Source organism: Miniopterus natalensis, chromosome 10 (assembly GCF_054644295.1).
Source record: "Miniopterus natalensis isolate mMinNat1 chromosome 10, mMinNat1.hap1, whole genome shotgun sequence".
NCBI lineage: Eukaryota > Metazoa > Chordata > Mammalia > Chiroptera > Miniopteridae > Miniopterus > Miniopterus natalensis.
In genome coordinates this window covers 63,101,251-63,127,668 of record NC_142090.1, presented here as the reverse complement: position 1 = coordinate 63,127,668, position 26,418 = coordinate 63,101,251, and the positions used below count along the sequence as shown (strand labels likewise).

The window sequence follows — 26,418 nt, the reverse complement described above, 5'->3', positions numbered from 1 at the left end:
TTCCCTGGAATGTAAATTTTTATTGTACACAATTAAATTTCCACTTCCAAACAAAGGAAAGAATACAGAGATGAAAAGATTACCTAAAAAGCTCCATATAAAAACATGATAGCTTAACTGCAGCGTGTGTTCATGGTTTGAACGTTTCCCAGGATGAGGAATTCAGTAGGAGACAATCTTAAACATAGCCCACTACTTTTGAAAGCGATTTATCATTTAAACTGGAAAAAAAGGTGAGACTAAATTACGCATTTCAGTATGGATACCTAAAAGATGACATCCAAGCTGCTGTGAATTACTAAATTGGATGAGTTTTACAAAACAATTAGCTTGATGGAAACTAGCTCTTATGCCCTACTTTAGAAGCACCTGCATATTCTGAAAAACATGATGAATTTCAGTTCAACTGTAACCCAATTCCTTTAATCTCTGAAATAGCGCTTACCCGCTTGATCCTGCCTGCTCCAAAGTTATATTCAACATCTGGTCAACAGTGTCACGGAACACAACAGTAATCTAAATTATTCCTTTTCATTTTATATTCTGTGGGGGTTTTCTGTTGCTATTATTTTTCCTTAGTTTAGCCATAGCATATTAAACTAATTCATGCTTTTGTCTTAGTTTTGGAAGGAATTATATGCCAATATCTAGGCAACAGATACCCCTTTTTCCTGATTTAAAAAAACTATGAGGTTGCACACTACGGTAGCAAGTTTGCAATCAACTTAAAGATAATGCCTTAAAAGCACAATTAAGCATGTCATAACTGAAGAAAACCCTGGCGATTACAAATAGCACCATGTTTGCTGGGGTTTTAAACAGCAGTATAGACTAAGAAAACTCGCCACCCAGTGATGCAAATGAAAATTGCAATTTGTTTTTGTGTAAAATGAGTACCCGGGAGGATTACTTCAACTTCATTACTGAATGAATGAACAGCTATTACCTTCTTCTGTGAATAGGAACTGGTTACAAGGGAAAGGATGTTTTTCTACTGGGCCTTTTTTAACCCCCTCCTTATACTTATTCAGCACAATCGAACATTTTACAAAGACTAAAAGCTTTGGAAACCCTAAGAGAGAAAAAGTTTTCCATCCACAAGTAAGCTAATTGTATATGAACAGCCCAGATATTCCCATTATCAACAAAAGTGCCTAGGCTCTGCCTGACCCTGAATTTCAACTCACGGGGTGTTGACTTCAGCGACTCAGCAATGCCATCTAATAACTGCAACCAGAGACCTAACTGTGTTAAGCAGGAAGGCTTGCCTTGGGGGAAAAGTAGCTCCAAGTGGGAAAATATAGATAATTTATTCTTTTAACAGCAGAGTTTACTCTGAATTGTTAGAAACAGGCTGTAAAAGCCACATAAGATGATAATCTAAAAAATTCTGTAGGTTACACACTGATAGAAGTTGCCATAAATGTAATCATGTTTCTAAGTCTTTAGTTATCCACTGCACATGAGGACAAAGAAAGTTATGTGAACACGTGATAACAGAAGTACATGTGTGTAAGTATGGGGCCATGTTAATAATAGCATTTCATATCTACCACTTGACCTATTTGGCATTTTCCAAAATATTTTCCACCGTATGCTCTGAGACTGAAGTAGATATATATGTCAGTTTAGAACCATATGATAAAAGAGCAACTCAGCAGGACAAACCAGTCTTCAAAAAAAGATGTTACCATTCTATTTTTAAAGACAATTAACTATATTCCTGATCATCTGTCCTGACTTTTATCAGTCAATTCAGTTAAGTCCCTCATTGTTAAAGGATTATTTTTACTAACTAAACAATACATAGCATCTTCCAATCTCAACTTCAGTAAGGAGATTCTAGATTTCTTCAATATGTTTGAAATATTAACTAGTGAAAATTTGGGGGTAGCCAAACTTTATAAACAGTAATATACCAACCTTCTTTTATTAAAACAAACAAAAATCAGCACTTTCTCTTGTATACAGTAAAGAACACAATTTAATTTTTTTTAAATCTTAAAATGTAAATAATGTCTTAAAATTAAAAATGATAATATGACATTTTAAAAAAATGGATAGCTTAGTGTTCAAGAGGGTAGGAGGTAGGCTCTGAGATCAGACTGCCTGGGCTAATTCCAGATCTGCTATGTGTCAGCTGGAGGAACTTGGAAAAGTTAGGCCCTCGCCTGTATATGGAGATATGATACCACCACTTCACTCACAGGGTTGTTCTAAGCATTTTACACACATTAACTCACTTAATCCCCTCAATAACCCTATGGGGAGGTACTGTTATCAAGTTCATTCTCTAGATAAGCTAAATGACACCCGGGAGGCTATATAACTTGCCCAAAATGGTGAAGGGTGTGGCAGATACACCACCCCAAAATATGCCACTTTGGCATAAGGATAATTTTGAACGGAAAGCAAGAGATAAAACCCCCATATGAAAGATGCCAGGAGGAAAGAGACATTCTTATCACCAGAGATGGGGAGTTGAGGCCAAGAGAACTATACAGACAGACCTTGTTAAAATAACTCCTATCTTCCATTAGTCTCCCCGCATATTTCAGTCACATTTCCACAACTGCCTCTTTATTCAACCGGGTATATATGCACTTAGGTTTACCACTTCTTTTGGTCTTCACTCTTCTATGAGGGCTGCCATGGACATGTAAGCATCTGTATGCTTTTCTCCTATTCATCTGTCCTATGTCTATTTAATTCTCTGCACACTAAACGTGAATCCTTTAAATAGCTACTTGATAACAAGAAGAATAATGTTGATTTCTAATCATGAAACAACAGGAAAAAGCAAGGTTCTCTGTGTTCTTTACTGTAGAACACCTCTATGAAGACTACAGAGGTGTTCTACAGTAAAGAATACAGAACAGCCCTGGCTGTGGGGCTCAGTGGTTGGAGCGTCGGCCAGCACCCCGAAGGGTCTCGGGTTCGATTCCTGGTCAAGGGCAAGGGTTCGCTCCCCTTCCCCAGTCGGGCCACGTGTGGGAGGCAGGCAACCGGTGGATGTGTGCCTCTCTCTCTCTCCCTCCCTCCCTTCTACTCTCTCTGAAAAGCAATGGGAAAAATATCCTCAGGTGATAATTAACAAAACCAAACAAACAGAAAAGAATACAGAACAGAGTTTGGAAAATCAGGCTTTGTGGAAGCAAATTTTGAGAGAAGAATTTACTGTGAAACTCCTGAAAGAGCAGAGCAAAAACTTCACACTTCACAGGAGACCAGAGACATCCCTGCAGTTTTTCTGCTACTGAAACTAATTCATTACATGAAAGGGAAGCAACATTGGCAGCTTTCAAGGAACAGAGAAAGTTGGGGTTGACAGAGCCAGCCTGACTTCGAAGCCACGGCACTAATTCCTGACATGCTAAGAAAGGCCAGATAAGCAGTCGTGTCCACAACATCCCACTTTATCCCAGTCAGAAGGCTCCCCAGAAAAATCGCTGGGCCTGCTCAGACTGTGCCCCAATATTTTGTCCCGGGGGTAGAGGATCTGGCGAGAGAAAAAACAACTCTGAGCACCCCAGCTACTGCCCCTGTCCCAGGCTACATGAAGCAGAGTCAGGAAAGCACACAGGCCTGCCAGAACTGGACTGTGGAAAAGATGGGATATTCTATGGCAGCACTTAGCTATGAGAAAACTCTATTCTGATCTCCCAGAGATTAAGGCCAGGAACTGGAAGAGGGCCAGGGAGATAAAACCTCAGTGTCCTTTCTGCAAGAGCCCAGGTCCTGAAGACAAAGGCTGAAGAGGCGAGGAGACCCACCCACCATACTTGTGAATGTGTGAGGTGAGAGGCATGGCTGAGCCTGGCTCTGAGAGGGGCTAAGCTGAAAGTTCAGGCACACCCTTAAATCCTACGGATGCCAGGGGACCCTAGTCTGTCTGGGCCGCCATAAAGGAGGAGATAGGAGACCAGGATCTGGAAGGGAAGACACCTGAGAATCATCCCAGACAGAGAGTAAACACCCTGCGAGTTCGCGCCTCCTCTCAGAGGAGCCCAGATCTGGGGGCAGGGGCCCACGTGTGAGGGATACGAGCCGCAAGGGGAAACTGGGTCTTGGCTCCTCTTTACCAGAATACAAACCCTCCCTCAGGGAAAGACACAGTGACATGAAGAAAATGTTATTTTTTCTCATTCCCCTTGGGAAAAAGCATAGCATCTGGTTGAAAGAAATATATTTTAAAACCACTGAAACCTTAATAATTAGTAGTTTAAATTTTATAACAGGAAATAAACTAGGCTTAAACATTTAGGAGACACTATTTAATATTACATTGAAAAGTGTACTGCAGCCCAGCCGGCATGGCTCAGTGGTTGAGCATTGACCTATGAACCAGGAGGTCAAAGTTAGACTCCAGGTCATGGCAGTCAGGGCACATGGCCGGGTTTCGGGCTCGATCCCCAGTAGGGGGCGTGCAGGAGCAGCCGATCAGTGACTCTCATCATTGATGTTTCTGTCTCTCTCTCCCTCTCCCTTCCTCTCTCTGAAATCAATAAAAACATTTTTTTGTAAAGTGTACTGCATGCAGCAAATATTTATATTTCAGATGCCTAATTTAATTTAAGATGCTAATTTAAGGAGCAAGGCTTGCTATTTATAAAACAGAACTTGAGATTATCAAGGATTCTTCAAGACTTTGGGTTTTTTACAATGAAAATGTTGATTAGCATATCAGAGAGAAAAAAATGGGATAATTTTATAAATTTAATTGGCAGGACACAGCCAAACCAATATATAAGAAGAGTCTGACTTGATGACAATATCCTAAATGATTAGTGAACTTTATAGATTTCATATAAATTAATTCTGGAATTACTGAGAAATAATTTAAAAAATCAATCCTATAATTTTCAAGTAATTTTTTAAAAGAAAAATAATCCATGTAATTATGATTTCATTTCTTAAAATGACTCACCTAAAAGGACAAATCCATCTGCTTCTGTGTCTGACACCGAGGGCTTTTTTGATTCCGGAGGCTTCCTGAAGAAGTGAAACATTGCTGCCACTGGGATCTGAAACAGAAACACTATCTAAGGTAAAATTCAAATGAAACTGTAAAACTCCTACCCTTTCTAGTAAAAAGTCAAATATAAAGAAATCACAATAACTACTTTTTAGGAATTTCATTACCAGACTTAAAAACACAAGCCCTCCTCTCCAGGTGTCAGAAGACACAGCTAGAAATTAAGGCGCATGGACTTTCAGGGTAAAATGAATCATGTAACCTCTCAATTTCTGAACATGCAGGAAATCACCCAAGAAATCACCCCGTGTAAAACCAACATCAACAGGTCACACCAGAATCTGGTAGGACCTCTCTAAACATAAACATAAATCATATACTTGATTGAGGAAAGGAAAAAAACAAACACACCCGTCATGCAATAACTAGCTTAAAGCTCATAAAGCTGAGACCGCCTGAAAAAAAGAAGGCATTTCAAACATCCTCTCCAGTGGCTTATCTGATTCAGACACTCAAGAACTGTATCCACCGTAAAGCTGCAGCCAACTCTAAGTTCCCATCAGAGCAGATCTTTGTGTTGGTGCGATTATTGTGCGCTACCCCCAAACCACACACACACACACGCACACACACACACACACACACATGCGCAAGCTCCCCTACCTCTTCCTCCTCCTATCTTTGCACACTCAGGCAGGCCAACAAGTCCTAGAAAACAACTGGGAAGGAAGTTTAAGGGAACTTGCAAGGACATACACACTACACTCTGAGGGCAGTCCCTATAAACAAAGCCATGTAACAGACAGCAAAGAAAAGAATAGTCCTAGTGGCAGCAAATGCTCTACACTTTTGTTTTCATATATTCCACCCAAACCAGAAAATCAAGCGGGGGGGGGGGGGGGGGTGGGAGGGTCAGTAAAGATTTTATCTGAACAGAAGCCTCCTAGAAACTGAGAACTGAACTGGGATTTGCGTAGGTCGACCTGCCCTGAGCTATAGATCCAAGTGGATGGTAAGGGAGCCTATTTGTTGTTAAAAAACATATCTGGCAGATTTCACTTGTTAAAAGAATAAAAAATTGAGAAGAAAAACACAAGCCACATGAGAAAGAAAATGTTCCAGTAGAGGAAAGGAGCAGCCTCTGAAATCCTCAAAGAAAGAGCTTACTGGATATAGTGATAGATCCAGAAGAAAAGTCTGGAAATAGTTTGGCACCCTCGATAGAGTACAGGAAGCATGGCTTCTACGAAACTGGTGAAAAACAAGAGTAGGTGAAAAAGCAAAAGGAAAAGATGAGAGGACCAAGAAAACTAAGATAAAAGAAACCCAGGCAAGAAAGAAATGATATCAAAAAATAACTGGTTGGTTTATACATTCAGACTTAAAAGACTGTAGGAGGCAACTAACTTCTCAACCCCAAACGGTTAAAAATGAAAAGAAGCCCTTTGAAGGAACAAAAGCTGATTAAAACTCAACCTCAACTAAGGATCAAATCAAGGGTACAGCCAGCACACCTGACATTAAACCCTCTGCCCAGATCAAGTGGCGCTCAGTAAGTTCTTTCACTCAGGGTAAATGGTTCGGGAAAAAGAGACAAAGGGGGTAGGTCTCCAACTGAAAGCTGGTGGAGAAAAGACACCCTCAAACAAAGAAAGGAGGAGGGGCACAAGAAGGGGTACAAAGATGAGAAATACAGAAAATCTAACAGTTCATATCTAGCCAAAATTGTAGGTCTGGCTATTGATACGTGAAGCTGACTGGAATCAGTAAGAAGTCATGAGAATTTCTGAGGGTTGTACTGCCAAAATAACTACAGTCTTGATTAAAAGAGGGCCACAACCCTACAGACAGGAAGCTGCCAGAGAAAGCGACTCGGCCCCCAAGGAAGGCCTATTCTCCAGTGACAACTTCAGTGGTAGCTAAGAAGTTACTAGAAAAGGAAGAAACTCTCAGAGGGTGGAGCCAATGGGTGTGGAGAACAATGGACTGGGGTGGGGGCTCTGCCAGGAAGCAGAATCTGGGCATAATTAATGAACATTCTCCAACCCAAAGTGGGGGGGGCCCCAAAATGCCTGCTCAGTGGGATTTCAGAATTGCTACCACTCTGCGACTGCTACATATTTCCCATTCCTCCCCTTTCTGAATGGGAGTGGTTTTGTCGGTTATCTTTCCCAGTTCCACAGGGTGGGAAGGGACACAAGGGACAGACTACTGGCCTTTTTAGTTCCTGAAGTCTCCAGAACAAGAGGTGATCTGGACCTGATAAAGAAATACTGAACTTTGAGCAGGATGCTAAGACCGAATGGGGACAATTTGGGTAACTGCCCTTGGGGACAGGTGAGTCATTCTGCCCATGGAAGGGAGAGAGAACTGAGTATATGGTGACCATAACTGAGAACCCCCGAATCATGAGGGCTGTTCACTAGCTTTTCCGTAATGGAGACTTCCCAGCGCTATAGTCATCTACCCTCCTTGAGGTAGGTGTGGCCAAGTGGCTTGCTTAGTTCACACTGTCACATGCCATTAGAGTGCTATAACAAAGAGCTTTGTGGACAGAGGAGCAGAGGCCCTTTAAAAAGTGGTTCCCATTCTAACATAAAAAGAAAAGCCTTTGAATAGGACTCAAATTTCCAATACCTTCCCATGTCTGGCCACAAACCAGGAATGAACAAACACAGAAAACACACAGTGGTGCTGGTACATCATTCTCAAGCCCCCACATTTCAGATATGTGGTTACAAAAGCCAGACCAAACTCAGATGTAGCGCCAGAGTCTCTTTTTAATGCAAGTATTTTGTACAGAATTTATAACTTAAGTAACTAAGTGAAGCACTTAAGTTTTTCATGACCTAAAACATAAAACTGAAACAATCTACAGGCTGCAGCACTTTGTTGAAAGTATGACTTACTGGCAATGTATAACATTCTATTCCATCCTTTAGAGCATCATAAAATTCCAGACATAGTTAGAGGAGGGATAATTTAGGCTCCAAGAGTCAAGAAACTTCCAGGCATGGAAGAAACAGGTCAGGAATAAGAGAAAGGTAGCGGAGGCAGTGACGAAGAACTCGGAATGGCAGCAAGGACGAGTTTATTGCAAATATCTACTGGAAACAACTCTAAAACTGTTATAGAAGTACCAGTCACCCTCAAACCTAGTATTCTGCCTACCTGACCACCATCTTACAGGAACATGGTAAATTTCCCAATACAAGTCTCAGGATTCCCTTGTATGATCAACCCTGCTGCTGGCATTAATGACTCATTCCACTAGGGACCTCAAGTCAGGGTAATGATATATCTTTACAGGAATTGCTCCATGCATGAAAAGACTATGTCTGAGACACTAAAATCTATAATCAAATTATCTTTATGTCATGATATTTTTTTCATGTCACTGAAAAACACAGTGCTAGAAAAATGTATCCTGGTAGAGCTGGCAATTACCAAGCTAAAATCTCCCCTCTGTGACCTTCTTCTCAGAGGGGGAAAGCTGCATGGTTAGGTCACCACTCCAGCAGCCAGATTTAGTTACCTTGCTTAAGACTAGAGAGTGGGAAGGAAAAGGGGAGTAACTACAAACCCCACTACAATATGTCAAAATGCTTTACATACTCTATCTCCTATGATCTTACAATCACCAACCAGGCACAGATAGCTATTCACAATGTGTAAGAATTGAAGTAAAGTAGGTTATGTATTGGTCCACCTTCAGGTGGCTAGTAAATAGCAGGGCTAGAATTTTAAACCAAGTCCGTTTGGCACCAAAACTGGACGCTTTTTATCAATAAAGTACCAGAGAAAAGGAGTCCCTCACAATTAGGACATTTGTGTTGGACATTAATATATTTCCCAATATTAGTCCAATACATTTTATTAATTTCACTTTTTGTCTTTATTAATCCTTACTTTCCCAAGCCTAGCTCAGCTCTATGTTCTGAAGACGTTTATGACTTCCATAACATGTGTTCAAGACCTTCACTTACTTTATATTTTATAAACATTTACTAAGTGCTTGGGCCAGATACTGACTGAACACTGCAAATGCAGCATCCAACTTATATTTAAGGGGAACAAACTGCAACCCCCAGCCTGCCACACCTCTGAGGCATTTCTTAGCAAAAGGAAGAGTCATTTAAGAGCCCCATCCCCAAAGTGGAGGAGGCCTGTAGTAGTCCCGCTGCCCCACGCACACATGCTTCTGACGTACATCACCTTGACAGTCGGGATTCTTTTGCTTGGAGTTCTCAAGCATATTCCTCTCTTGTTTCCTTATTTACAAGTATCAGTATTTTTACAATTGTCTACAGTGAGTAAATTTCACATTTAGAAACAGAAAAAAAATACCAAAATTTTATCTGAAAAATACATTATCATCTAGCAGCAACACTCTTGCCTGGCTGAGCTGGGAGCCAACTCAGAATACCTCCTAAGTCTCAAACATGAGAATCTTGGAGCTGCGCTGATATGCGAGATAAAGAATTCACCCGCCCAAGCCACACACAGGCTGGGAGAAAACACTTGCAAATCACAAACCTGATATAGGATGAATGTATATAAAATATATAAAGATGTGTGCATATTAAAAAATATAAAGAACCCTTAAAACTCAATAATGAAAAACAAATTAATAAAAACTGGGCAGAAGACATGAACAGACATTTCACCAAAGAAGACACATGAGTAGCAAAAAGCCACATGAAAGAATGCTCAACATCATTAGTCAATAGGCAAATGCAAATTAAAATCTCAATGAGATACCACTACACACCTATTAAAATATTTAAAATTAAAAAGGCTTGCCATGCCAAGTGTTGGCAAAAATGTGGAGCAACCGGAACTCTTGTACACTGTGGTAGGTGTGTAAAATAGTATAAACACACACCTACCACATGACCCAGACCTTCTCCTTCCAGGTATTTACCTAAGAAAAATGAAAGCATATGTCGCAATTGTACACAAATGTTATACAGCTTTTCTTTGTAATAGCCAAAAACTGGAAACAAGCCAAATGTCCAACAACAGATAAATGGATAAACAAACGGCAGCGTATCCATAATAATATTCAGCAAGAAAAAGGCATGGAGTCCTGAGATATGCTACAACTTGCCAGACTATCAACAAAACCAAGCTGAGTGAAAGAAGCCAGACTAAAAAGAGTTTATACTGTATGATTCCATTTATATGAACTTCTAGAAAATGCAAACTAATGTATAATGACAGAAAGCAGATCAGTGGTTGCCTGGGGAATGGGGAGGTGCAGGCAGGGACTACAAAGGGGCACGAGGAAACTTGTGAGGGTGATTGATACATTCTTTATCTTGATTATGGTGATGGCTTCAGGGGTATAAACATGTCAAAATTCGTCAAATTGAACACTTTCAATATGTGCAATTTATCATATGTTGATTATACCTCAACAAAGCTATTCTTAAAATACAATTATTAGCACAATATTCTAGATGTCACATAAATGTAGTTCACTATTTAGAAAATTGTCTCAAATCCCTTAAACAACGTTGTGTATGTTACTGATACAGTCTTTGTACGAAAAGTGCTTATTTTCTCTAAGGACTTACACAAAATTGAAAAATAAAAGAACAGTATCTTCACTATTTTAATGTACATACAGGATGCACATACAAGGGCTACCCTGACTGCCCGCAGGCACACCCTATTGCTCTGAAGGGGAGGAGGATAGAGCAAGTTAATATATTTACTTTTTTCCTATTAGTCTAAGGCTTACCTTTTAAGTAATATCTCCCATGACAAAAGGATTAAAGGATTAAGGCAAACTCGGTTTCTCAACTTGGTTATCTTCTTTTGATTTCATCAGACTACTAAATAACGTAAATATATCACATAAACTGAAATTTTAATGTAACCAATAGACAGCAGACACTTAACTACAAAAGTAATATATATACACACGTTTTTTCTTCATATTTGTGCCCAAATCTAATAAATATGTATATTTCATACTGATAAAAAATTAAAATCAAACAATGTTTTAATCTTCCTCTTCCTCTGTATGGTGGGTTATGAACTGCATGATTATGTAAGATTAATACAAATTTAGATAACGAGTTTACTAATTTATTCTAGATACCAAAAAAGGAGATGGTCCATGCTTTTGGTAGTTTTAATCTTGAGAGACAAGATTATATTACCAAAAACAGCATTAAACAGTATAAAACATTCCAGAAGGATCAATGAGAATTAGAAGAGCCCTGATAGACCTCACAAATAGGTAGCCCTGAGTTTAACCTCATCTGATGGGTTGGGTACAGATATAAAAGAAGAGAAGGCCTTTCCTATAAAAAGCGTCAATACGAACAAAGAACATAATGTGTTTAGAGGACAGCAAAGGGGGTGACCTCACTAGAGGTATGTAGATAAGCAATAGAAAATAAGACTGCAAAAGAAAAGTACAGGTAAATTATTGAAAGAACTAAAAAGTTAAGGAAATGATAGAATATCCAGAGTTTTATACAGGATTTGTTTACTATTATTGTGTAGTCTAGGATCTTGAGGAAGGGAGTGTTTCAGAAAGATTAAAATGTAAAATAATATGCTGGAGAGATTGCTTGAAAGTATCGAGTCAAAAAATTAGAAAGTAGTAAAAAGGGATTGAACTAAGATGGAAGGAGTTTGAATAAAAAAGAAGGGACAGTGTGGCTCAGCTCTTGAGCATTGACCTATGATCCAGGAGATTGTAGTTCGATTCCCGGGTTGCGGGGCGTGAAGGAGGCAGCCGATCAATGCCTCATCATTGATGTTTCTATCTCTCTCTCCCTTCCTCTCTCTGAAACCAATAAAGACATATTTTTTTTAAAAAAAGAAATATGGAGTAGGACTAGTGACTCTCAACTGTACAAAATACTGATGAAAGAAATTAACGCAAGATGACTGAAGTTTCAAACCTGAAGGACTGAAGAAAGTGATTTCATGATTAAGAAAAGGGAAGTAGAACAGGGAAGTTTATTTCAAGAGAAGAAAAGAATCAATTCCATTTCAGACAAGTTGGATATAGGGTAACAGTGACTGCTACAAATAAAAATATGTAAAACACTGTTGGAAAAATGGAAGCCAGTGCTCCAGTGAAAGGAATTAGTTGGAATTCAGGAGTTGTCAGCATGTAAGTGATAGCTGAAATCAAAAACATCAGTGTTATTGCAAATAGAAAATATGAAAGTTCAGGGATTGAGACCATAATCTTTGTGGTGTCAAATGATACTATGAAAATATATCCCCTTAAATATACCAAAATGATGCATATACTCCCTTTCTTCAAAGTTTTCAAAACCATTATGCTTGGCTGTCTCACCAAGAGTAAAATGTTAACTATATTGTTTCACATTTCAAAACTGTAGAAACATCTGACCTCTCCAGTAGAATGCAGGGGTGGTAAATTCAAATGCCAGGCAGGTACCTGAGTGAAGCCCGCCTTCTAGGAGACAAGGAGTGAAGGAGAGTACAGGCCTCGTCTAAAGAAGGCACCTCTAGGGAGGGAGATGCCCAGGGAGCCGAGTGGAGGAGCCCTTCCCTAAAACAAGGCTGTGAGGTCTTGACTCAGGAACCAGTGAAAGAGCCTTTTTTAAAGTGTTGAGCTGGGAAGGTCTGTAATCAGATTTGCACTTGCTGCTCTGGGCACCATAAAACAACAACAAAAGAAAAACAGGACCAGGCTGAAGCTATGGTTAAGGCACCTCTCCCCCTGAAGATGATCCCAAGGCATCGAAGAACCTTTGGGAAATGTAGCTTGCAGGTCTAAAGTTGCCTGTGTCAGAAAGTCCCTCCCCTTTAATGTCTGTGTGGCACTGTGGGCCTGACACTCAGAACTGCTGCTGTGGCTGTCACCCAGTCCTCTCGGAGATAACCTTTTAGTTGAAGTATTTGTGTTATACTATTTTATCCTGTCTAGTAGTTTTTCTCATTTATTTGCTTTTTCAAATTAGGATTACCTGAAGATTCTCCCCATTTTTCCATCCCACCTAGGTTTTTTAATTTTGAAGGTTTGTGATATTTGTGATATTGGTGTAACGGGGGAAAGTACAGGTATCTGGGAGGGTAAGGAAGGGGAGCGGGGAAAGGCACATAAGCTGATATCATGGATGAGCTCCACAGAACTGTGAGAAAGCCAGTTAATGAAATAGTATTAACATAGTTCCACCTCTCTGATTTATGCTTAGACCCAACAAAGGAAAAAAGCCCAGTCAAGGAACAAAATAAAAAAACTGAATCTTGGCTCTATAGCTGTTTTTCAAACTGCAGGTCCCAACCCTTCAGTGGAAGTAAACTCAATTTACTGAGTCATGGGTCAGATTTTTTTTATTTAATTTTTTCTTTTAATATATCTTTATTGATTTCAGAGAGAGAAAGGGAGAGGGAGAGAGATAGATAGAAACATCAATGATGAGAGTCATCATTGATCGGCTGCCTCCTGCGTGCCCCCGACTGGGGATCGAGCCCACAACCCAGGCATGTGCCCTGACCGGGAATCGAACCCAGATTGCCTGGATCCTAGGTCGATGCTCAACCGTTGAGCCATGTCCAGCTGGGTATGGCCAGATTTCTTAATAGACTGAAGCAGGAAAACGAAAAGAAGAAGAAGGGGAAGGAGAAGCATAAAAGTTACGAGAGAGCATCATGTACGATAATATGTTATGAACTTTTGCTTTTGGATGCATGGGCTAGGTCAGTGAAATGTATTTCTTAACTTGGGTTGTCAGCAAAAAAGTTTCAGAGCCGCTAATCATACTTTGGTGCTCACATATCCCCTACAAAATTTTTGAAAAATTATGCACCCCCTTTTACCTTTTAAGTTGTCATCCAAAGCTTTCCATTCAAAATTATAAAGTATGTAATTTATAGCATATTATATTTACATGTTGAAATAAAACCAAGACATCATTCTTTTACATTTATCCAATGGATTATAAATACCATAACATTTTTGTACACACCATCAGCCATTTAAGAAATAGATGAGCAAGTTCTTTTATAACAGCAGGAAATTTTATATTGTTCTTTTTCTCCTTGAACTCTTACTTCCATTCCATTTCCACTGGTCTGGAGCAGCTCAGAGGTGCCCTCAGAACACACTTGTGCAGCTTTTCCAACATATCCAGATAAATGCAAAGTGGTAGTGAAAACCTCATTTTTAAGAGAGCCTGTCCTCTAACACTCCTAAAAGTTCACTTATCACCTAACTGGAAAATTAACATCATGCGCATATATATAGCCATTAAAAACTGAACTAACATAATTTAATAAAACTCACTTCCCTAATATGACTGCATAGTTGCTTTTAGCAAATTGCAAAATTAAATACGTATTATTTTTAGCAAAAACAGAACATCTAAAATACTCAGAAAGTCACAGGTCTCCAGCTACAAGTGTGTGATTATAAAACATCAGGCAAGGGAGGATTCCAGAAGGTGGCAAAGGAGCTCCCAGGAACTTCAGTGTAGATTTCAACAGGTGCCAAGCTGGGATGATATTTATTTTCTTGATTTTATAGTTTTTTTCTTGATCCTCATAATTTAAATCATTTCCTATTTTATTTCATATTAAATTAAAGGCAGAAAACTCTTTTCAGAAATGCGACACATAGGATTCAAACATGAAATCCTTAAACACAGTACCAGAAATCCAGGTTGAAAGAGTACTGGAGGTGGGGGGAATGTTAGTTTATCACGACTGGATGACTTTTTTAACAGCTGGCCTTGTTGCCATGGAGAGCAGCAGAGACTTCACTTGATCATCTCAATAGCCAGCTACTGATCAGTCTTGTAAGATACCACCACCAAAAACTGTTCGCAATCATTAGCTATCACTAGAATAACAAAATCCTGCTATCCTGGAAGCATTACATTATCTGGAATTACTCATTTTCTGGAATTTTCTCTAGCACAACTGCTTTTTAAGTATATGATAAAGGAATCTTGAAAAGTCACAAGTTGGCCCAAAAAATTTTAGAACAAAACCTTCTTTCTTCTCAGACCCTATTCCCATCACTGAATGGTAAAACAGCCCTCATAGAACATTACTCTCCTCCATTACTTTGCAAACAAACATGACCCCTAAAGTCTCTATTAGAATCATCAGGGAAGTTTTGTGTTGTTTTGTTGTTGTTGTCGGATTGGGGGATTTTTGTTTGTTTGTTTTCCTTTTAATTACCCTATTATTTTCAGAATTAAAAATAGTAGCCTGACAGTGATAAAAACTACTTTTTCCCCTACTGTCTCTTATCCACAAAAAGAAAAATAGAACAATATAAGAAAGTCTCCTCTGATTCTACTAATCTAGGGGGGGATCCCCCATTACATTAGACCTGGTTTCTCAATCTCTTTACTCTTAGCATTTTGGTCCAGATAACTCTTTGTTGTAACCTACTCCTCTGTGGAGGGGTGTGACTGCCTAGTATATGAAGCACTCTAGTCAAAGACATCTTAATTTCAAGAGGTTTTATTTAAAAAAGAAAACAACAACAATTTTCCTCTCTTTACTGCAGTACAATGTGAACACCATGGATTTTTTTTTCTAAATAGTGTGGGGGGATGTAGAAATTTAGAAGATAAAGTTGCTGCCTTCTGGAGCTTATAAATAAACTGTACTTATAATTTATATCATTTGGGTCTCCTTCATTGACCAAGAAGGTAATTTAAAGACGTTACTGTTATCCCAACTCTTCTAAATTAATAATACAATGATATATTTTTAAGTTTAAGTTTTAATGAAGTTACAAACATAATTCTACATAACTGTCAGGGAAAAAACCAACAACACATTTTGGTTTTGGCTTAAATAACACTGAACCTACCAATACAATACAAATTTCTGCCCACTGCCTTCAATGTTGCAACTCTGAAATGAAAAAGCATCCTGAAAAAGACTTCAGGCAACTCTAACAAAAATACATCCCTTCACATGTAACAAATGTCTTAGATGAGTAAACACATTTAAATAATGTCTTAAAGGAGAAGGAAGTCATCCGATGCAAGGCCACACCTCTTTACAACTCTATAGCACAGGGAAACCTAGAATGAATAAAGAAAAAATAAAGCATTATTCAGTGTGGGTCTATAAAGTGCTCTCTTAGCTCACTTAAATGCATTGAACACACAACGGGAACCATTGCATTCAGCTTCCAAAAGGACGCACTCCCAAAACTGCCCACTAAAAATCTGCAGCATTTGACTTTCAACACAATCTAACTGCATGATCAAAAGTCTTTACTTCCTACCCAAATAAAAACAAACAACAAATTCAGTCATTTGATCTTCACTTTTAATTCATTCAACCAACATGTCTGGAAGAGCAAATACTGGCCAGGCACAGTGGTAGACCCTAGAGAAACAGAACCAGACATGACACTTTCTCCAAATTCAAGGAAATGCCCAGTCTACTTGCTGCCTCTTTTTTTTTTTTTTTAAATATATCTTTATTGATTTCAGAGAGAAGAAGAGAGAAGGAAAGCGAGAGATAGAAACATCAATGATGGGAGAGTCACTGATTGGCTGCCTCCTGCACGCCCCTGAATGGGGATCGAGCCTGCAACCCAGGCATGTGCCCTGACCAGGAATCGAACCCCGATCTCCTGGATCCTAGGTGGATGCCCAACCGCTGAGCCACGCCCGGCCGGGCTACTTGCTGCCTCTTTGAGCTGCTTCTCTATCACCTCTCACAATGCCGGTGGCACAAAGTATGGTGCTGAGTCCTGGGTAAGATTAGCATCAGCCATGAAAGAAGCTAAGAAATTGCTAACAGTCTAGTCAATAAGTTCTGCTATTTGTCTGAAAATTTACTTTAGACTACCAAGTAAACAAGAAAGCTGGCTTTTTTTTACCTCCTCCCAATTTTTCATTAAAGTGCATAAAGATAACACAAGACAACAACTGGCAATAGCTCTCTCAACCATATGCCAAAGCCAGAGTCAAATTTCCGTGAACAAGCATGATCCTTGAGGACAGACCAAGAAATAAAGCTGACCAAGAGTTCCTGTCTGTGCGCTCTGCCACATGCTGCTACTTCTATCCAAGGAATGAAGGAGTGAGTAAACAAACTAAAACAAGAGAGTCAGCCACAAAGATGGGGAAAGCATTTCATCCATTTCCATTGCCTAAACTTAATCCTAAAATACAGAAGCTGTCCCTACCAGAGGAAAACAGGCTGCCAGACATCCCACTGCCTGCAAACTCTTTCTCAAGTCTGGCAGAACTAGATTCCCTCCCTTACCTTTACTCCCCCCCCCCCCCCCCAAGTAGATCTTTCCCCTCCATTCGAAGGTCAACGGTTTGTACATGCCCAAGGAAGACTTTGTAAAACAGGGTCCCAGACAGAAAAAGCCCCATGAGCACAGCACAGGATGGAGGTCTCCTTCATGTTCAAAGAAGTACAAACTGCTCATCTCTAACTCATTCAGAGACCTCAACAGTCTGAGCCACTCAATGTCAGCCCAGCACACCCACATACAACCAGTGCGAGTTAGCCAGTGGGAGCTGAGCGAGCTGAGAAACGTGTGCATCCGTCTGTAGACACAGAGCAAGAAAGTTCAGTGAGGGAGATTAAGGTAACCTCAGCCATCCCGTCTCTCCTTCAGTAAGAGATTACCAGAATAAGACCAACATAAAGAAGGCACAGTATGGACCCAAAGAGTAAGAAGACTCTCTCTCTGATCATTATTTTCCACAAGTAACTGTTGATAAGTAGAGAAAACATCTTGGTAATATTCAAACAGTTGTAAAAATGGTAATATTCAAACAGCTGTAAGAAAACACAATCTCTTACATCCAGGCTGCTGAGCAGAGCTGAGTAAAAGCCAGACAGATTCAGGATCTCCTCTCAGACAAACCCACACACTTCCTGCCTTCTGGGGAAGCATCCTGCGGTTTTCTTCCTCCTTCACTATGTCACTATTCTTACCAAGCTGTCCAACAGATACTTAAGGACAATCTGGCCATGCTACTAACAGTCATAAGTTGTAATTTATTACTGAAGTACGCAGTGTAACAAGGCACTGTGCTCAATGCTTTACATACACAATTTTACTTCATGCTCACAACCATATGAAGCTTTACCTCCCACGTTAATACAGACATTGCAACTGTGAGAGGATGAGTGATTGTCCAGAAGTCACGTAAGTGAAAGTATCGGGACTTAACCTAGGCTATCTGCTCTAAAGTCTATGTTCTTCATTCTGTGCTACGCTGACTCAAAGTCCAAGCCTGAGTCATCTTCCCAGCACCACTCTGCTCCCCATCTCCAAAAAAGTCCAATGGTCCAAACAGCTGCGAGAAACAAAACCGTAACTGTTACCTTGATTTCAGCCTCTCCCTGTCCACCAACCACTAAGTCCCGCACCTCATGATATCTCATGAAACCGCTGACTTTTTTCTATTCCTACTGCCACAAGTACAATTTATAAGCGTTATGAGCACGGCCAAGTCAGCCTGCTGATAAACCACGAAACAGATGAGGAAATAAGCATCCAAGGCCATGGGTCTTGTCTGCCTTACGTGAAGTACAAGATGGAAAAAAATACAAAAAACAAATTCTAAGCAAAAGGAAGCTGGTGTGTCTATGGCAGTAGCTGGGGAAATTAACTTTAAGGCAAAAAGCGTGATCTGAGATAGTCACTACTTCATTTCACCATTTTACTTCAGAGTCCTAACTTTGTATGTACCGAGTAACAAATCTTCAAAAATATATAGTACAAGTCATCAGAAATTCAAGGAGAACCTGCTAATGCTACCACCTATAGGATACTTACTTAACACAATTATCTCAATTGAGACATTAATCAGACAAAAGGTAATAAAATAGAAATAGCTGAACACTGCAATTTACAAACGTGATCCAACAACTGGAAAATGCAATTTTTCCCAAGCACACATGAAATATTTACAAAAACTGCCCATGTACTTGATAAGCCTTAAAGCAAGTCTTATATACTTTGAAAGAACTGTATCAGGCCATACCATCCAATATAATGCAATTACATTAGAAATTAATAACAAAACAAAATAATAACTAAAACCTATACATTTGGAAATAAAAACCCATGAGTCAAAGAAGAAATATGTTGGAAACCAGAAAATATTTTGAACTTAATGATGATGAACATCTACTTATGAAAACTTATGGGATATGCTGAAAGCAGTAGGTACAGGGAACCAGACATAACTTGAGATATTGCGGGTTTGGTTCCAGACCACTGCAATAAAGCAAGTCTTGCAATAAAGTGAGTCATAATCATTTTGCTGGTGGAAGGTCTTGCCTTCAGTCTGTAAAAAAGCGCAACAACTGTGAAGAATAAAGCAAAGCGCAATAAAACATGGCATGCCATGCCTGTATACCAGACCCAGAATGTTTTACATGTGAGTACCAGCCAACAAATAGCTAAGTTCCATTTTACTTAGTATCTGAGAGAACAGAGGAAACACTCCATAACTCATTTCCCTGAGACTAGTATAACCCTAATACCAGAATCTCACAAGGACTATATAAGAAAGACAAATTACAGGCTAATCTCACTCATAAATTTTTTAGGATACAAAAACCCTAAACAAAACAATAAATTCAATCCAGGAATATATAATAAAAGATAATATATCACAACCAAGTTGTGTTTTTTCCAGGAATGTGAACATGGTTCAATATGAGAAAAGTTATTCACTTCAATCATTGCAATTAAGGCAAAAAATGAGGAACAACTGGAACTCTCCTACTCTTCTGGAAAGAGAATAAACTGGTACCACTACTTGGGGAAATTTTTGGTTTTACTAGTAAAGCTGAAGATGCACACCCTGTGTTCCAGCAATTCTACTGATATACTTTTGCACAAGTGCACCAACAAAAATGTACAAAAATATCCATAGAAGCTCTGTATACAATAGAAAAGAACTGCAAACAATTAAAATGTCAGCCAATAACAGCAAAATAGCAGAATGAAAAGAATGAACTCCACCTACATGTGTCAACATTGATTAATCTCAAAAACAAGCAAAAGAAACAAGTCAGAAGATATATGTGGTATGATTCCATTTATATAAAGGTCAAAATTGACAAAATTAAACAACATTCCATTTAGGAATGTCTACATGTGTAAATAAAAATATATAGAAAAGCTTAGTGTTTTCAAGATAGTGTTTCTTTCTGACTGGTAGGGAAAAAGATTTAATTAAGGAAGTACAAACTACTAATTGGTAAAGTTCCATTTCTTAAGCTAAATGGGTTCATTTAATCTCTCTAGAAAGTACTGTATACATACTGGCCATATATACTTTCTCTGTATGTTGTATTATTATATAATAAATTTTAACTGACTCAAAAAATACCTGAAAAGCCGTTTTAAATTATCTTCTTGCTCGTCTCTCTGTTTTGCTTGTGTTGCTTTTTTTAAAAAAATGCTGTTGGTAGGTAAAAGTGGTCTTTTAACTGTAATAAAACAATGATAGTAGCATCATTTAAAATTGCTATTAAAGATTATATTCTTGCGTACCCTACCCTATATAATGCACATCGACTTCTTTTCCAAAGCAACACTAAAGTGCAAAAGACATTAAGTCTTTGAAACATAAAATAGACTTTACAGACTTGCACCAACACAGCCACAACTTTTTTATACACCAACTCACCTGCACCCTGCACCTGTTAACGAAATTCTTTAAATTTCTTTTAGTGATAGCAACATTAAAAGACAAATATATTAAGTGCTAAGTAAACACTGAGATAGGCTATCATTTAATTACGGTACATTAGATTTCCACCTTAAATTGCCAGGTGAAGTCTCAAAAGGATCTTTTTTGCTTAAGGCTCCAGCTAGGTACCTGAATTTGAAGGATAACAACTAAGGTGCCTTAGGCAAACTCCGGACTCAGTTTTCAAAAAATAACAATATCCAATAAAATGTGTTTTCCAACTTCTGCAACACCGCTGACAGGTATTTTTATGAGCACTCATTCTGGAATATCCCTGGCAAGGCAGGTACCAACCGGTAAAAACAAACAAACAAAAAAACAACAAACACGGAAATCGGCAGCCACAGAGCTAATGAGATTAGAGAATTCCCCCTCCTCCCCTCGCCCCAATCTCCTAGAAACAGGTTACCTTCCACACCTCCAGATCTCCCCTCCAGAGCCCTGGGGAGTGGAGAGCAATGGGGGGAAGATTGCAGAGGAGTTAAAAAGGACACGTGAACCATATGGGCTATAGTCAGTCAGTTGGGATTTTGCAAAACATTATCTACCCCCTCTTTTTGCTGATGGGGAAATTATGTATCAGGGAGAAGTGCACCTGGTCAGGATCTAACAGCAACTAAAATTCGTCTCCTATCCTAGCCTAGGGGTCCTCCCCCCCCCGCCCCCCCCCGACGCTTCAATTGGTCGCTAACTAGGAGGTGAGGCCACCCGCGCCTCCGCAGTGTGGTCGGGCTGTCAGGACCAGAAAGTGCAGAGGCGACGGGAAGAGCCCTCCCCTTACACTCGGGGAAGCTGACAAGAGCCAGTGACGCAGCCTGGGAAGGAAATCTGCGACCCCCGCCAGCGAGCATCAGGGGGCCTGACAAAGGCGGCGCAGGCCACAGGCGCCCCCACTTCCCACCTGTGGGAGGGCAGGTATAAAAGAAACAAGAAACCCTATCCCAAGATTTCATCAGCAAGAATCACGCCCTTTCCACGCAGAACCTGGGGTGGGGGAGGGAAATGGGAACAGCCCGTGCACAGCACCGACTCCCGCCTCTCTCTTCCCCATCCGTGGGTGGAGAGAAGGGTACACAGCGAGGTTGTGGCGCCTCCAGCGAAAAGAGGTACCTGAGGCTCGCACCGCCGTCTCCCGCCGCATCCGCACCGGAGCCCGACACCCTGCTTCCGGGGTCAAGTAGCCTCGGGAAGACCGGAGGTCACAGCCGGGAGCCTCAGGCCCCGCCGCCCCAAGCCCCGCCCCCACGGCTCCCTCCACCAAGGTACCGGGCAACTTCCGGGACGCCGCGCGTCACTAAGCAGCAGATCCCCCGCTTCCGAACGCAACCCTCCTTCCGCTTTCCCTTTGGCGGACGGCGCGAATCCGAGCGAGACTTCCGCGCGTTTGATTGGTGGAGGGCGAGGGCCGGTCTCCGCCGATTGGTGCGGAGGAAACTGCCCCATAGGCGCCCGCGAGGCGCTCTTTCCGTCCGCCGCCGCTCGCCCGCGGGCCGCGGGTCTCGCTCCGCCACGATGGTGGAGGTGATGGGGCTGCCCAAGTCGCGCATCAACGCCAGCATGCTCGCTCAGTCCATCGACCGGCCCGTCTGCTTCGTGGGGAAGCTGGAAAAGGTGTGCGCGCTCGCGGCCCTCGGCTCCCTGGCCCCGAGTCCCGGGGGCGGGAAGGGAAGGGACCCCGGGGGCGGCCTCGGGGTGGGCAGCGGGGGGCGAAGGAGGGCCGAGGGAAAGCCTTAGCGCTTCACTGCGCTCGCGATTGCTTTAATTTTGCACGCGTCGTAGCTGCTGCTTTAATTTTGCACGCGGCTTGGCTGCTGCTTTAATTTTGCACGCGGCTTGGCTGCTGCAGCCCCACTTGGGCGCCTCGCAATGGCAATGTTGACGAGCGCGCTCTAAGTTCTAGCGCCTCCCCACCCACGTTCTGAGTGTGTTTACATAAAAGACTTTAGGGACTTGACTCCCACGTCTACCTTCTTGATGTTTTAGCTTAGCCAGACTTGACAGCTAGTCTGGTTTTCTTGTTTTCTTCTCTTCTGCCATTCTTCTCAAACCCCGCCTTCTCCTTGAAATCACTTCTCGGTGAGACAGACCCGGCTGGTCCCTTCCAGGTCCCATAGCCGCCTGCGGCCCCTTAATCCTGGTGAGAAACAGGCCGAAGTCTCAGGATCAGTGAGCCCAGAAAACTGGTAGAAAAAAAACTAGTATTACGTCTGGGCTTAGTCATTTCAGCCACACAACCTTTTTGAAATAGACGTTATTCTGACTTCGCAGGCGGGGAAGTTGGGTAGGAGTCGTGAATGGGTAAGATGCTCAGGACCACGTCAAGTAGCAAAGCTGGGGCTCAAACCAGATCTGCCTGCACGCTTTGCAGCTGTCTCCTAAGACTAGAACCCAGGTCTTTTGACAACGAATTATCTCTTTACTTCATCATGCCTGATTTTAAAACATACCCTCAGTGGAATATGTACTGTTTAAATCGTGGATGCCAGTAGAGTTCACTTTTTTTTTTTTTAATATATCTTTATTGATCTCAGAGAGAGGATGGGGGAGAGAGAGATGGAAACATTAGTGAGAGAGTCGTCATTGATCGGCTGCCTCCTGCACGCCCGAGCTGGGGATGGAGCCAGCAACCCCGGCATGTGGCCTAAGGGAGAATCCAATGGAGATCTCCTGGATCCTAGGCCGACCCTCAGCTGCTGAGGCCTGGAATTTACTTTTAGATAGTATGGGTTCCTTTAGCATAGGGTTGTGTGATACAGCAAATAAAAATACAGGGCATATTTGTACTAAAAAAGGTTTATCTGAAGTGAAATACAACTGGGCGTCATTTGACTGGATGTGGTAGCACAAGATTATAATTTGAACCAAATAAACTTCAAAAACAATTGCTTCGTGCGCATCTATTATGTAAATTTGGGTCAATCGACCCATCTTTTGTCAAATTTAATATTTTAATTTTAATGAGATTTTAAAGGTTTTGTTTAATGGGGTTTTTTTCATCATGTTATTTCTTTTTTAGATTCATCCCACGGGGAAAATGTTTATTCTTTCAGACGGAGAAGGAAAAAGTGCAACCATTGAGTTGATGGAGCCTGTATGTTCAAGTATTAATTCTATGCATATTATAATTAATTCTACATCTTGTTTTATTTGTTGCTGATATTTTGGACTCTTGGAGTGGATGTATAAAGGGTCAGCTTATAAAACTTCCCTGGCTGTAAAATTAAATTTTTGTCCTCTTATTACATTATATTTCCCTTTATGTGTCTAACCAACAATTCTTTGGGCTCCATGATTTTTTTTTTTATTATATCGTTTAAATACTGGGTGACAATTCTCATGTCTTATGAAAGACCATAAAATCATATAAGGTAAATCCTTCATTCAAATCACTTTTCTTCCTCAAGAAAACATGAAGATTATATTTTTAAAATTCTACTTTCTATTTTTGTTTACATATATTTTCAATTGTCACTTAATTTGTTTTTACATTTTATATTTACATTTTCTTGGCCTTTTATGAGACAAATGCATGTGCTGTTTGATTAATGTATACAGAACACACTGTGCAAGATATAGTTAATAGATTCTTTTCATTGGGTCCTTTTGAACAAATTACTCCATGTAGAAATGCTGGACATTCTCATTATCTTTAAGTGATTTTGTCTTCAACTTAAACATTTAACTGTATCTTTACATTTAACTGTATTTTTAGCTATTACTAAAAGTCAACAGGATTTGTGACATGGTGACAGTAAGCACTCAAACATTTTTAACAGGTTACACTTCAGTTTTTGCATTGGTAAATTTTTAAACTATTTTGTTACATGAAATGAACGATTAGTAGACTAGACAACAATTGTCAAAGTTAATTATCAACTGAAAGTGTGATAATACGAAGTTGACATTTTGTTCTTTGTGTTAGCTTGATGAAGAAATCTCTGGAATCATAGAAGTTGTTGGAAGAGTAACAGCCAAAGCGACCATTATGTGTTCATCTTATGTCCAGTTTAAAGAAGACAGCCATCCTTTTGGTAAATAAAGTATTCTAGTTTCATGTATTTAAGAGAAAAACAATTTTATTCTTAATTTGACATGTCTTGGCCATGAGTCTCAGTCCTGCTGCATTTTCAGTTTCTATAGAATTTTCTGATCTCAAAGGAAAATGGGAAGATGTTTTGCCCTGCTTCTAAGTAGTGTGTGTATTTGTAGGAAACTCAGTAAAGATTAATATTTGTGGAAAGAGAATTTTTTTTATGAGTCAAACAAAGACTGTTAATCTTTTTTCGTTTTGTTTTGTTTTAATATATGGATTAAAAGCATCAAATAATGTATAGCACCTAAAACACAACAAGGCAAAAACTATGCCTGTACAATGGATGATCTCATATACCCCATATCTTTAATTTTTTGGAGCCACAGTTAGTTAAATAAACATAATGATCCATATCTCAGTTTTAGAAGATGGATTATGAAAATAAGTTGACCTCTAAAAGGGAGGTAAAAGAGAAGGAGGTAGGAATCTTTTAGGTAATAATTGATGTTACAACTTTCTACTGTAGATTAAATGTTTGCTAAAATGTTTCTTTCAGATCTTGGACTTTACAATGAAGCTGTGAAAATTATCCATGAGTTCCCGCAGTTTTTTCCTTTGGGGGTTATGCAATATGATTGATCTTGATTGCAAATGAGCTACATTAAAGACTATTAGAGAAGGCCCCTGGTATTTGAGGGAGAGATTCCTGTTATTTTTAATATTTAATTCATTCTCATTTTTATTTCATTTACCTAACTTTATTAGATATTCCAGTATGCCATTTTTAATGGAACTGGTATATTGACAGTTTTCTCCTATGTCCTCATAAAGAATCACTTCTCTGCATGTAGTCAGATCAGATGCAAAACAAAGCAGTTGTCTGAGTTTGTTTTCTGTTTTATTAATAAAAGTTTAAGTGATACATACTATTCGTCATGTTATTATTTTTTAGTCAGGTATTCAAGCACAAACTTGGAATTTCGTAGCTATAAGGGCAGTCACTTTAGCTTGAACGAGTAATCTGAATGAGTATGGCTTCCCTGCCATGTGTTCCCTGATTCTCTGATAAGAATTTTATTAAGATATAATTCACTTACAATTCACATATTTCAAGTGTACAATTCAGTGGCTTTTAGTATATTCACAGAGTTGTACAACCTCACAGTCAATTTTAGACCATTTTCATCATCCCCAAAAGAAACCCTATACCATTTACCTATCATGGCCCAGTCCCTCCTTTCTACCCTCCCATCCCCACTCCCCAGCCCTAAGAAACCACTAATCTTTCTATCTCTATAGATTTGCCTATTCTGGACATTTCATAGAAATAGAATCATATGGTCTTTTGTGACTGACTTCTTTCACTTGGCATAGCATTTTCAAGGTTCATCTGTGTTGTAGCATATGTCAGGGCTTCATCCCTTTTTATGGCCAAATAATATTCCATTGTATGGCTATATTGCATTTTTTAATCCATTCATCAGCTGGTGGATATTTGATTTGCCCTGTTTCTTTTTCCACTACCATAAATCATCCCTGTTGCACAGAAAAACCCAAATGCCTCCAGTCCTTTTCACTACCATTGCCACTGTAAGATTAGGCAATTTGTCATCTTTCACTTGAACTACTGTAACACCCCGCATTATATAACTGGCCCTCCTGTTCCTATCATCCACCCAACAGAGTTGCATTAAACATCAGTTGTA

At 40.0% G+C, this 26,418-nt stretch overlaps 2 protein-coding genes across 2 annotated transcripts in view; one reads left to right on the top strand and one right to left on the bottom strand.

Annotated features, from left to right (window-relative positions):
- The window catches only part of UMAD1 (UBAP1-MVB12-associated (UMA) domain containing 1), a 182,270-nt gene extending 160,383 nt beyond the window's left edge, over positions 1-21,887 (bottom strand). The window contains exons 1-2 of the mRNA XM_087821177.1: positions 21,790-21,887; positions 4,928-5,024 (exon numbers count right to left, since the gene is read on the bottom strand). Of these exons, the coding sequence (XP_087677303.1) occupies positions 4,928-5,009 (82 nt within the window). The 5' untranslated portion in view covers positions 5,010-5,024; positions 21,790-21,887. The remainder of the gene's footprint in view (positions 1-4,927; positions 5,025-21,789) is intronic.
- A 284-nt stretch (positions 21,888-22,171) lies between these two features.
- RPA3 (replication protein A3) lies at positions 22,172-25,638 on the top strand. Its single transcript, XM_016218782.2, has 4 exons — positions 22,172-22,290; positions 23,696-23,770; positions 24,602-24,710; positions 25,269-25,638. Exons 1-4 carry the CDS (start codon positions 22,192-22,194, stop codon positions 25,349-25,351), a joined length of 366 nt encoding a protein of 121 aa, XP_016074268.2. The 5' UTR covers positions 22,172-22,191; the 3' UTR covers positions 25,352-25,638.
- The last annotated feature ends 780 nt before the right edge of the window (positions 25,639-26,418 follow it).

Coding starts and splice junctions, on each gene's coding strand:
- RPA3 (XM_016218782.2), top strand. CDS start 22,192: ATGGTGGAGGTGATGGGGCTGCCCAAGTCGCGCATCAACGCCAGCATG. Junction 23,771..24,601: donor CCATTGAGTTGATGGAGCCT/GTATGTTCAAGT, acceptor TCTTTGTGTTAG/CTTGATGAAGAAATCTCTGG. Junction 24,711..25,268: donor AGAAGACAGCCATCCTTTTG/GTAAATAAAGTA, acceptor TGTTTCTTTCAG/ATCTTGGACTTTACAATGAA.